The sequence below is a fragment of the Oncorhynchus clarkii genome, chromosome 3, assembly GCF_045791955.1.
Source record: "Oncorhynchus clarkii lewisi isolate Uvic-CL-2024 chromosome 3, UVic_Ocla_1.0, whole genome shotgun sequence".
In the NCBI taxonomy this organism is placed as follows: domain Eukaryota; kingdom Metazoa; phylum Chordata; class Actinopteri; order Salmoniformes; family Salmonidae; genus Oncorhynchus; species Oncorhynchus clarkii.
In genome coordinates, this window is record NC_092149.1 from 6,195,588 (window position 1) to 6,209,510 (window position 13,923).

Here is a 13,923-nt window from a genome sequence, read left to right on the forward strand (position 1 = left end):
TGTCCTGGCTGGTCCGTCCGGGCTGGTCCGTTCGTGCTGGTCCGTTCTGACTGGTCCGTTTTGTCTGGTCCGTCCTGGCTGGTCCGTCCTGGTTGGTCCGTCCTGGTTGGTCCGTCCTGGTTGGTCCGTCCTGACTGGTCCGTCCTGGCTGGTCCGTCCTGGCTGGTCCGTCCTGACTCGTCCGTCCTGACTGGTCCGTCCTGGCTGGTCCGTCCTGTCTGGTCCGTCCGGGCTGGTCCGTCCTGACTGGTCCGTCCTGACTGGTCCGTCCGGGCTGGTCCGTTTTGACTGTTCCGTCCTGGCTGGTCCGTCCTGGCTGGTCCGTTTTGTCTGGTCCGTCCTGGCTGGTCCGTCCTGGCTGGTCCGTCCTGACTGGTCCGTCCTGGCTGGTCCGTTTTGACTGTTCCGTCCTGGCTAGTCCGTCCTGTCTGGTCCTTCCTGGCTTGTCCGTTTTGTCTGGTCCGTCCTGACTGGTCCGTTTTGTCTGGTCCGTCCTGGCTGGTCCGTCCTGGCTGGTCCGTCCTGGCTGGTCCGTCCTGGCTGGTCCGTCCTGTCTGGTCCGTCCTGACTGGTCCGTCCTGGCTGGTCCGTTTTGACTGTTCCGTCCTGGCTGGTCCGTCCTGGCTAGTCCGTCCTGGCTGGTCCGATCTGACTGGTCCGTCCTGACTGGTCCGTCCTGGCTGGTCCGTTTTGACTGTTCCGTCCTGGCTGGTCCGTCCTGGCTGGTCCGTTTTGACTGTTCCGTCCTGGCTGGTCCGTCCTGTCTAGTCCGTCCTGGCTGGTCCGTTTTGACTGTTCCGTCCTGGCTAGTCCGTCCTGCCTGGTCCGTCCTGACTGGTCCGTGTGTGTCTCTGTGTATCTATGTTCCAGTCTCTTAAGGCTCCAGAGCTGAAGGAGAGGCTTCAGGAGTCAGAGAAGCTGATCCAGGAGATGACCGTTACCTGGGAGCAGAAACTACGCAACACAGAGGAGATTGCTACGGTAACCTACACACTCACTCACATTCATTTAGCACATTCATATCACATGGAAGCTTCTGCATTCGGACTAAACCGTTGGTAGTAAATGTAAAATGAAGGTAAAATGATTTGTATGTTTGTTGTATTTCCACAGGAGCGTCAGCAGCAGTTAGAGAGTATGGGGATCTCCCTGGAGACGTCTGGGATCAAAGTTGGAGATGACAAGTGCTTCCTGGTCAACCTGAACGCAGACCCCGCCCTCAATGAGCTGCTGGTCTACTACCTAAAGGTACACAACCACAACAGCAACCCCAACCACAACACCAACCACAACACCAACCACAACACCAACCACAATCCCAACCACAACACCAACCACAATCACAACCACAACACCAACCACAACACCAACCACAACACCAACCACAATCACAACACCAACCACAATCACAACACCAACCACAATCACAACACCAACCACAACCACAACACCAACCACAACACCAACCACAACCACAACACCAACCACAACACCAACCACAACACCAACCACAATCACAACACCAACCACAACACCAACCACAATCACAACACCAACCACAACCACAACACCAACCACAACACCAACCACAACACCAACCACAACCACAACACCAACCACAACACCGACCACAACTACAACCACAACACCAACCACAACTACAACACCAACCACAACACCGACCACAGCTACAACCACAGCTACAAACCACAACACCGACCACAACTACAACACCAACCACAACCACAACACCGACCACAGCTACAACCACAGCTACAACACCAACCACAACCACAACACCGACTACAGCTACAACCACAACTACAACACCAACCACAACACCGACCACAACACCGACCACAACACCAACACCGACCACAACACCAACCACAACTACAACCACAACACCAACCACAACTACAACACCAACCACAACTACAACCACAACACCAACCACAACTACAACGCCAACCACAACACCAACCACAACTACAACCACAACACCAACCACAACTACAACGCCAACCACAACACCTACCACCGACCACAACACCAACACCGACCACAACACCAGTACAGTAGACAGTACAGTAGGATGATGCTAGCCTGTAGTCTGTGTAGTAGACAGTGCAGTAGGATGATGCCAGCCTGTAGTCTATGTAGTAAACATTACAGTAGGATGATGCTAGCCTGTAGTCTGTGTAGTAGACAGTACAGTAGGATGATGCTAGCCTGTCGTCTGTGTAGTAGACATTACAGTAGGATGATGCTAGCCTGTAGTCTGTGTAGTAGACAGTACAGTAGGATGATGCTAGCCTGTAGTCTGTGTAGTAGACATTACAGTAGGATGATGCTAGCCTGTAGTCTGTGTAGTAGACATTACAGTAGGATGATGCTAGCCTGTAGTCTGTGTAGTAGACAGTACAGTAGGATGATGCTAGCCTGTAGTCTGTGTAGTAGACATTACAGTAGGATGATGCTAGCCTGTAGTCTGTGTAGTTTTATAGCTTGCAGTTGATTCCCCTTTAATCAGCACCTCTACACTAAATCATTTTTTTGGGGGTGCGCCAGCTCGCTGCCATAGAATGTTGAAGTGTCATGTAAATGCATCATAATGCAGGAACTCTCTAACTACCGGGCTCTGGTTCACACTGCAATAGGATGACGCTATGAGAACACAGGAAAGGAAAGGGAGTGGACACATAGTCACAGCGCAGACAGACAACTGGCTCAGTGGCTGAGAGGAACAGACTGAGGCTGAGGCTGAGTCCCAAACAGAGCCCTATGTACTTACTATACTGTATAGGGGGAGAGAGACAGAGCAGAGAGGCAGTGAGAGAGAGTAGAGGGGCAGGGTGAGAGAGAGACAGAGAGCAGAGGGGCAGAGAGAGAGAGAGACAAAGGGCAGAGAGAGAGAGCAGAGGGGCAGGGAGAGAGAGAGACAGAGAGCAGAGGGGCAGGGAGAGAGAGCAGAGGGGCAGGGAGAGAGAGGGAGACAGAGAGCAGAGGGGCAGGGAGAGAGTGAGAGACAGAGAGCAGAGGGGCAGGGAGAGAGAGAGAGACAGAGAGCAGAGGGGCAGGGAGAGAGAGAGACAAAGGGCAGAGAGAGAGAGCAGAGGGGCAGGGAGAGAGAGAGAGACAGAGAGCAGAGGGGCAGGGAGAGAGAGAGATTCTGGGCCCTGACAGTAAATCTCAGTAAGACCAAAATAATGGTGTTCCAAAAAAGGTCCAGTCACCAGGACCACAAATACAAATTCCATCTAGACACTGTTGCCCTAGAGCACACAAAAAACTATACATACCTTGGCCTAAACATCAGCGCCACAGGTAACTTCCACAAAGCTGTGAACGATCTGAGAGACAAGGCAAGAAGGGCATTCTATGCCATCAAAAGAAACATAAATTTCAACATACCAATTAGGATTTGGCTAAAAATACTTGAATCAGTCATAGAGCCCATTGCCCTTTATGGTTGTGAGGTCTGGGGTCCGCTCACCAACCAAGACTTCACAAAATGGGACAAACACCAAATTGAGACTCTGCACGCAGAATTCTGCAAAAATATCCTCCGTGTACAACGTAGAACACCAAATAATGCATGCAGAGCAGAATTAGGCCGATACCCACTAATTATCAAAATCCAGAAAAGAGCCGTCAAATTCTACAACCACCTAAAAGGAAGTGATTCACAAACCTTCCATAACAAAGCCATCACCTACAGAGAGATGAACCTGGAGAAGAGTCCCCTAAGCAAGCTGGTCCTGGGGCTCTGTTCACAAACACAAACACACCCTACAGAGCCCCAGGACAACAGCACAATTAGACCCAACCAAATCATGAGAAAACAAAAAGATAATTACTTGACACATTGGAAAGAATTAACAAAAAAACAGAGCAAACTAGAATGCTATTTGGCCCTAAACAGAGAGTACACAGCGGCAGAATACCTGACCACTGTGACTGACCCAAAATTAAGGAAAGCTTTGACTATGTACAGACTCAGTGAGCATAGCCTTGCTATTGAGAAAGGCCGCCGTAGGCAGACATGGCTCTCAAGAGAAGACAGGCTATGTGCTCACTGCCCACAAAATGAGGTGGAAACTGAGCTGCACTTCCTAACCTCCTGCCCAATGTATGACCATATTAGAGATACATATTTCCCTCAGATTACACAGATCCACAAAGAATTCGAAAACAAATCCAAATTTGAAAAACTCCCATATCTACTGGGTGAAATTCCACAGTGTGCCATCACAGCAGCAAGATTTGTGACCTGTTGCCACGAGAAAAGGGCAACCAGTGAAGAACACACACCATTGTAAATACAACCCATATTTATGCTTATTTATTTTATCTTGTGTCCTTTAACCATTTGTATATTGTTAAAACACTGTATATATATATATATATATAATATGACATTTGTAATGTCTTTACTGTTTTGAAACCTCTGTATGTGTAATGTCTACTGTTAATTTTTGTTGTTTTTCACTTTATATATTCACTTTGTATGTTGTCTACCTCACTTGCTTTGGCAATGTTAACACATGTTTCCCATGCCAATAAAGCCCTTGAATTGATTGATAATTGATAATTGAGAGAGAGACAGAGAGCAGAGGGGCAGGGAGAGAGAGCAGAGGGGCAGGGAGAGAGAGGGAGACAGAGAGCAGAGGGGCAGGGAGAGAGTGAGAGACAGAGAGCAGAGGGGCAGGGAGAGAGAGAGAGACAGAGAGCAGAGGGGCAGGGAGAGAGAGAGAGAGAGAGACAGAGAGCAGAGGGGCAGGGAGAGAGAGGGAGACAGAGAGCAGAGGGGCAGGGAGAGAGTGAGAGACAGAGAGCAGAGGGGCAGGGAGAGAGAGAGAGACAGAGAGCAGAGGGGCAGGGAGAGAGAGACAGAGAGCAGAGGGGCAGGGAGAGAGAGGGAGACAGAGAGCAGAGGGGCAGGGAGAGAGTGAGAGACAGAGAGCAGAGGGGCAGGGAGAGAGAGAGAGACAGAGAGCAGAGGGGCAGGGAGAGAGAGAGACAGAGAGCAGAGGGGCAGGGAGAGAGAGGGAGACAGAGAGCAGAGGGGCAGGGAGAGAGAGAGAGCAGAGGGACAGGGAGAGAGAGAGAGAGAGCAGAGGGGCAGGGAGAGAGAGAGAGAGAGCAGAGGGGCAGGGAGAGAGAGAGAGAGAGAGCAGAGGGGCAGGGAGAGAGAGAGAGAGAGAACAGAGGGGCCGGGAGAGAGAGAGCAGAGGGACAGGGAGAGAGAGGGAGAGAGTAGAGTAGAGCAGAGCCTCCTTCATGCCTACAGAACAACAGGTCTGTGTCTGAGCCCCGGCCTGGACAGCTAGCCTGCCCTGCATACCAGTGTGGAATGACACCCACACACACACAATGGAATGAACAAGGGACTGACTTACTGGGGTTGTTAAGTAGCTGATACAGCTGCAGGAGTGAAGGAGTGTCGGACATCCTCTGGAAGTGGCATGTTTGTTTAACTACACCCACTCTGTGATGAGAGAGGGAAAGACAAGGGGAGAGAGAGAGAGAGAGAGAGAGAGAGAGAGAGAGAGAAGGGGGAGAGAGAGATAGAGAGAGAAAGAGAGAGAGAGAGAGAGAGAGAGAGAGAGAGAGAGGGGGAGAGAGAGAGAGAGATAGAGAGAGATAGAGAGAGAGAGATAGAGAGAAGGGGGAGAGAGAGAGAGAGATAGAAGGGGGAGAGAGAGAGATAGAAGGGGGAGAGAGAGAGAGAGAGAAGGGGGAGAGAGAGATAGAAGGGGGAGAGAGAAAGATAGAAGGGGGAGAGAGAGAGAGAGAGATAGAAGGGGGAGAGAGAGAGATAGAAGGGGGAGAGATAGAGATAGAAGGGGGAGAGAGAGAGATAGAAGGGGGAGAGAGATAGATAGAAGGGAGAGAGAGAGAGATAGAAGGGGGAGAGAGAGAGAAAGAGAGAGATAGAAGGGGGAGAGAGAGAGATAGACGGGGGAGAGAGAGAGATAGAAGGGGAGAGAGAGATAGAAGGGGAGAGAGAGATAGAAGGGGGAGAGAGAGATAGAAGGGGGAGAGAGAGATAGAAGGGGAGAGAGAGATAGAAGGGGGAGAGAGAGATAGAAGGGGAGAGAGAGATAGAAGGGGGAGAGAGAGAGATAGAAGGGGGAGAGAGAGAGATAGAAGGGGGAGATAGATAGAAGGGGAGAGAGAGATAGAAGGGGGAGAGAGAGATATAGAAGGAGAGAGAGAGAAATAGAGAGAGAAGGAGGAGAGAGAGAGAGAGATAGAAGGGGGAGAGAGAGAAATAGAGAGAAGGGGGAGAGAGAGAGAAATAGAGAGAGAAGGTGGAGAGAGAGAGAAATAGAAAGAGAAGGAGGAGAGGGAGAGAGTTAGAGTGGACAGCAATCAGCTTTTTCTCTGAGCTCACAGTCACTAAGTGACTGTTCTTGTGTAGTTTCTCGTCCCCATTGATGAAAGGAGAAAGGTGTTGTAGCAGATTAAAATGGCCTCATGATATCAGTGGGGAAGTAATGATATCACCAGTCATATACGTGGTACATATCTGAGTCTGTGTGTCTGTGGAGAAGTAATGATATCACCAGTTATATAAGTGGTACATATCTGAGTCTGTGTGTCTGTGGGGAAGTAATGATATCACCAGTTATATAAGTGGTACATATCTGAGTCTGTGTCAGTGTGGAAGTAATGATATCACCAGTTATATATGTGGTACATATCTGAGTCTGTGGGGAAGTAATGATATCACCAGTTATATAAGTGGTACATATCTGAGTCTGTGGGGAAGTAATGATATCACCAGGTATATAAGTGGTACATATCTGAGTCTGTGTCAGTGTGGAAGTAATGATATCACCAGTTATATAAGTGGTACATATCTGAGTCTGTGTGTCAGTGTGGAAGTAATGATATCACCAGTTATATACGTGGTACATATCTGAGTCTGTGGGGAAGTAATGATATCACCAGTTATATAAGTGGTACATATCTGAGTCTGTGGGGAAGTAATGATATCACCAGGTATATAAGTGGTACATATCTGAGTCTGTGTCAGTGTGGAAGTAATGATATCACCAGTTATATAAGTGGTACATATCTGAGTCTGTGTGTCTGTGGGGAAGTAATGATATCACCAGTTATATAAGTGGTACATATCTGAGTCTGTGTGTCTGTGGGGAAGTAATGATATCACCAGTTATATAAGTTGTACATATCTGAGTCTGTGTGTCTGTGGGGAAGTAATGATATCACCAGTTATATAAGTGGTACATATCTGAGTCTGTGTGTCTGTGGGGAAGTAATGATATCACCAGTTATATAAGTTGTACATATCTGAGTCTGTGTGTCTGTGGGGAAGTAATGATATCACCAGTTATATAAGTGGTACATATCTGAGTCTGTGTGTCTGTGGGGAAGTAATGATATCACCAGTTATATAAGTGGTACATATCTGAGTCTGTGTGTCTGTGGGGAAGTAATGATATCACCAGTCATATAAGTGGTACATATCTGAGTCTGTGTGTCTGTGGGGAAGTAATGATATCACCAGTTATATAAGTGGTACATATCTGAGTCTGTGTGTCTGTGGGGAAGTAATGATATCACCAGTTATATAAGTGGTACATATCTGAGTCTGTGTGTCTGTGGGGAAGTAATGATATCACCAGTTATATAAGTGGTACATATCTGAGTCTGTGTGTCAGTGTGGAAGTAATGATATCACCAGTTATATAAGTGGTACATATCTGTGTCTGTGGGGAAGTAATGATATCACCAGGTATATAAGTGGTACATATCTGAGTCTGTGTCAGTGTGGAAGTAATGATATCACCAGTTATATACGTGGTACATATCTGAGTCTGTGGGGAAGTAATGATATCACCAGTTATATAAGTGGTACATATCTGAGTCTGTGGGGAAGTAATGATATCACCAGGTATATAAGTGGTACATATCTGAGTCTGTGTCAGTGTGGAAGTAATGATATCACCAGTTATATAAGTGGTACATATCTGAGTCTGTGTGTCAGTGTGGAAGTAATGATATCACCAGTTATATACGTGGTACATATCTGAGTCTGTGGGGAAGTAATGATATCACCAGTTATATAAGTGGTACATATCTGAGTCTGTGGGGAAGTAATGATATCACCAGGTATATAAGTGGTACATATCTGAGTCTGTGTCAGTGTGGAAGTAATGATATCACCAGTTATATAAGTGGTACATATCTGAGTCTGTGTGTCTGTGGGGAAGTAATGATATCACCAGTTATATAAGTGGTACATATCTGAGTCTGTGTGTCTGTGGGGAAGTAATGATATCACCAGTTATATAAGTGGTACATATCTGAGTCTGTGTGTCTGTGGGGAAGTAATGATATCACCAGTTATATAAGTGGTACATATCTGAGTCTGTGTGTCTGTGGGGAAGTAATGATATCACCAGTTATATAAGTTGTACATATCTGAGTCTGTGTGTCTGTGGGGAAGTAATGATATCACCAGTTATATAAGTGGTACATATCTGAGTCTGTGTGTCTGTGGGGAAGTAATGATATCACCAGTTATATAAGTGGTACATATCTGAGTCTGTGTGTCTGTGGGGAAGTAATGATATCACCAGTCATATAAGTGGTACATATCTGAGTCTGTGTGTCTGTGGGGAAGTAATGATATCACCAGTTATATAAGTGGTACATATCTGAGTCTGTGTGTCTGTGGGGAAGTAATGATATCACCAGTTATATAAGTGGTACATATCTGAGTCTGTGTGTCTGTGGGGAAGTAATGATATCACCAGTTATATAAGTGGTACATATCTGAGTCTGTGTGTCTGTGGGGAAGTAATGATATCACCAGTTATATAAGTGGTACATATCTGAGTCTGTGTGTCTGTGGGGAAAGTGAATTGCAGTCTGTTGCGTCAGATCTGATGTCAACCTGCCATTGGATTGAAGTAGCACCTGACCCACATGAATTATGGGAAATCATCATCTCCTCTCTCTGTGTGTGTGTGTGTGTGCGTGTGTGCGTGCGTGCGTCTGTGTGTGTGTGTGTGTGTGTGTGTGTGTGTGTGTGTGTAGGAACACACGCGTGTGGGTGCAGACACCTCTCAGGACATCCAACTCTTTGGGATTGGTATCCAGTCAGAACACTGTGTGTTGGAGATCAGCCCAGACGGGGGGGAGGTCACCCTCACCCCTATAGAGAATGCCAGGTGAGCTAACACACACACACACACACACACACACACGGTACACACATACACACACAGTATACACACACACACAGTACACAAATACACACACACACACAGTACACACATACACACACAGTATACACACACACACAGTACACACACACACAGTACGCACACACACAGTACACACACACACAGTACGCACACACACAGTACACACACACACGCACATGGATGAGTGAACTGAACCTGACTGGAGTTTCTCATGACCTCATAGCTGAGGTATTTCTGATCTCAACCTCCTGCTTTGATATCAAACATCCCCCTCCCTCTCTCCCTCCCTTCATCCCTCCCTCCCGTCATCTCTCCCTCCCTGCATCCCTCCCTCCCTGCATCCCGCTCTCCCTGCATCCCTCTCTCCCTCCCTTCATCCCTCCCTCCCTGCATCTCTCCCTCCCTCCTTGCATCCCTCCCTTCATCCCTCCCTCCCTGCATCCCTCACTCTCTCCCTCCCTCCATCCCCACATCCCTCCCTTCCTTCCTCTCTCCCTCCCTCCCTTCATCCCTCCCTGAGGATATCTCATTGGTAGTCTTAACTGTTGGTGGGTGATATGAGGATATCTCATTGGTAGTCTTTACTGTTGGTGGGTGATATGAGGATATCTCATTGATAGTCTTTACTGTTGGTGGGTGATATGAGGATATCTCATTGGTAGTCTTTACTGTTGGTGGGTGATATGAGGATATCTCATTGATAGTCTTTACTGTTGGTGGGTGATATGAGGATATCTTATTGGTAGTCTTTACTGTTGTTGGGTGATATGATGATATCTCATTGGTAGTCTTTACTGTTGGTGGGTGATATGAGGATATCTCATTGATATTCTTTACTGTTGGTGGGTGATATGAGGATATCTCATTGATAGTCTTTACTGTTGGTGGGTGATATGAGGATATCTCATTGGTAGTCTTTACTGTTGGTGGGTGATATGAGGATATCTCATTGGTAGTCTTTACTGTTGGTGGGTGATATGAGGATATCTCATTGATAGTCTTTACTGTTGGTGGGTGATATGAGGATATCTCATTGGTAGTCTTTACTGTTGGTGGGTGATATGAGGATATCTCATTGGTAGTCGTTACTGTTGGTGGGTGATATGAGGATATCTCATTGATAGTCTTTACTGTTGGTGGGTGATATGATGATATCTCATTGATAGTCTTTACTGTTGGTGGGTGATATGATGATATCTCATTGGTAGTCTTTACTGTTGGTGGGTGATATGAGGATATCTCATTGATAGTCTTTACTGTTGGTGGGTGATATGAGGATATCTCATTGGTAGTCTTTACTGTTGGTGGGTGATATGATGATATCTCATTGGTAGTCTTTACTGTTGGTGGGTGATATGAGGATATCTCATTGGTAGTCTTTATTGTTGGTGGGTGATATGATGATATCTCATTGGTAGTCTTTACTGTTGGTGGGTGATATGAGGATATCTCATTGATAGTCTTTACTGTTGGTGGGTGATATGGGGATATCTCATTGGTAGTCTTTACTGTTGGTGGGTGATATGAGGATATCTCATTGATAGTCTTTACTGTTGGTGGGTGATATGAGGATATCTCATTGGTAGTCTTTACTGTTGGTGGGTGATATGAGGATATCTCATTGGTAGTCTTTACTGTTGGTGGGTGATATGAGGATATCTCATTGATAGTCTTTACTGTTGGTGGGTGATATGAGGATATCTCATTGGTAGTCTTTACTGTTGGTGGGTGATATGAGTATATCTCATTGGTAGTCTTTACTGTTGGTAGGTGATATGAGGATATCTCATTGGTAGTCTTTACTGTTGGTGGGTGATATGAGGATATCTCATTGGTAGTCTTTACTGTTGGTGGGTGATATGAGGATATCTCATTGGTAGTCTTTACTGTTGGTAGGTGATATGAGGATATCTCATTGGTAGTCTTTACTGTTGGTGGGTGATATGAGGATATCTCATTGGTAGTCTTTACTGTTGGTGGGTGATATGAGGATATCTCATTGGTAGTCTTTACTGTTGGTGGGTGATATGGGGATATCTCATTGGTAGTCTTTACTGTTGGTGGGTGATATGAGGATATCTCATTGATAGTCTTTACTGTTGGTGGGTGATATGAGGATATCTCATTGGTAGTCTTTACTGTTGGTGGGTGATATGAGGATATCTCATTGGTAGTCTTTACTGTTGGTGGGTGATATGAGGATATCTCATTGATAGTCTTTACTGTTGGTGGGTGATATGAGGATATCTCATTGGTAGTCTTTACTGTTGGTGGGTGATATGAGGATATCTCATTGGTAGTCTTTACTGTTGGTAGGTGATATGAGGATATCTCATTGGTAGTCTTTACTGTTGGTGGGTGATATGAGGATATCTCATTGGTAGTCTTTACTGTTGGTGGGTGATATGAGGATATCTCATTGGTAGTCTTTACTGTTGGTGGGTGATATGGGGATATCTCATTGGTAGTCTTTACTGTTGGTGGGTGATATGAGGATATCTCATTGGTAGTCTTTACTGTTGGTGGGTGATATGAGGATATCTCATTGGTAGTCTTTACTGTTGGTGGGTGATATGAGGATATCTCATTGATAGTCTTTACTGTTGGTGGGTGATATGAGGATATCTCATTGGTAGTCGTTACTGTTGGTGGGTGATATGAGGATATCTCATTGATAGTCTTTACTGTTGGTGGGTGATATGAGGATATCTCATTGATAGTCTTTACTGTTGGTGGGTGATATGAGGATATCTCATTGATAGTCTTTACTGTTGGTGGGTGATATGAGGATATCTCATTGGTAGTCTTTACTGTTGGTGGGTGATATAAGGATATCTCATTGATAGTCTTTACTGTTGGTGGGTGATATGAGGATATCTCATTGGTAGTCTTTACTGTTGGTGGGTGATATGAGGATATCTCATTGATAGTCTTTACTGTTGGTGGGTGATATGAGGATATCTCATTGGTAGTCTTTACTGTTGGTGGGTGATATGAGGATATCTCATTGATAGTCTTTACTGTTAGTGGGTGATATGAGGATATCTCATTGATAGTCTTTACTGTTGGTGGGTGATATGAGGATATCTCATTGATAGTCTTTACTGTTGGTGGGTGATATGAGGATATCTCATTGGTAGTCTTTACTGTTGGTGGGTGATATGAGGATATATCATTGGTAGTCTTTACTGTTGGTGGGTGATATGATGATATCTCATTGATAGTCTTTACTGTTGGTGGGTGATATGATGATATCTCATTGATAGTCTTTACTGTTGGTGGGTGATATGAGGATATCTCATTGATAGTCTTTACTGTTGGTGGGTGATATGAGGATATCTCATTGATAGTCTATACTGTTGGTGGGTGATATGAGGATATCTCATTGATAGTCTTTACTGTTGGTGGGTGATATGAGGATATCTCATTGATAGTCTTTACTGTTGGTGGGTGATATGAGGATATCTCATTGATAGTCTTTACTGTTGGTGGGTGATATGAGGATATCTCATTGATAGTCTTTACTGTTGGTGGGTGATATGAGGATATCTCATTGATAGTCTTTACTGTTGGTGGGTGATATGAGGATATCTCATTGGTAGTCTGTACTGTTGGTGTTTGATATGATGATATCTCATTGATAGTCTTTACTGTTGGTGGGTGATATGAGGATATCTCATTGGTAGTCTTTACTGTTGGTGGGTGATATGAGGATATCTCATTGGTAGTCTTTACTGTTGGTGGGTGATATGAGGATATCTCATTGGTAGTCTTTACTGTTGGTGGGTGATATGAGGATATCTCATTGATAGTCTTTACTGTTGGTGGGTGATATGAGGATATCTCATTGGTAGTCTTTACTGTTGGTGGGTGATATGGGGATATCTCATTGATAGTCTTTACTGTTGGTGGGTGATATGGGGATATTTGATGTGCTTTATTACTCTCTGTGTGGAAGAGGAGGTACAGCAGGATGGGATGTCTACTGTCCCACAACACACCTCAACATGACATCATCAGACTGTATTGCTCTGCTCCAACAGAACCTGTGTGAATGGAACCATGACTGTGTCCTTGGTCCACCTGTGGCATGGAGACCGCATATTGTGGGGCAACAACCACTTCTTCAGGTGAGGAGTTTCTCTACAGAACATGAACATCTACTGGACAAAGTTAACTAGAGTTTTTCCAGAAATCCTGATTGTAAATGTTCCCAAAAAGAGCAGGAAATCCAGAACCCTCCAATCAGGATTTCTGGAAAACCTGAGAATTTTTGGGAATGTTACATCCGTTAGCTGCCAGGTGTTGTAGAAGCAGGAACTGAGTGTACATCCTGTGTGCTGTAGAAGCAGGAACTGAGTGTACATCCTGTGTGCTGTAGAAGCAGGAACTGAGGGTACATTCTGTGTGCTGTAGAAGCAGGAACTGAGGGTACATCCTGTGTGCTGTAGAAGCAGGAACTGAGTGTACATCCTGTGTGCTGTAGAAGCAGGAACTGAGTGTACATCCTGTGTGCTGTAGAAGCAGGAACTGAGTGTACATCCTGTGTGCTGTAGAAGCAGGAACTGAGTGTACATCCTGTGTGCTGTAGGATAAACCTGCCTGGGAGGAAGCGGCGCGAGCGTCTGAAGGAGCTGGAGAGGGAACGTGCGTCCCCCAGGGAGAGCTATGTAGAGGT

The 13,923-nt window shown here is 45.7% G+C and overlaps 1 protein-coding gene across 1 annotated transcript in view; it reads left to right on the forward strand.

Moving 5' to 3' along the window:
- The window catches only part of LOC139387027 (kinesin-like protein KIF13A), a 168,782-nt gene that overhangs the window by 102,866 nt on the left and 51,993 nt on the right, over positions 1-13,923 (forward strand). Inside the window, exons 12-16 of the mRNA XM_071132994.1 lie at positions 871-981; positions 1,114-1,248; positions 9,076-9,209; positions 13,289-13,375; positions 13,837-13,923. The exon at positions 13,837-13,923 is cut by the window's right edge and continues 95 nt beyond it. Of these exons, the coding sequence (XP_070989095.1) occupies positions 871-981; positions 1,114-1,248; positions 9,076-9,209; positions 13,289-13,375; positions 13,837-13,923 (554 nt within the window). The remainder of the gene's footprint in view (positions 1-870; positions 982-1,113; positions 1,249-9,075; positions 9,210-13,288; positions 13,376-13,836) is intronic.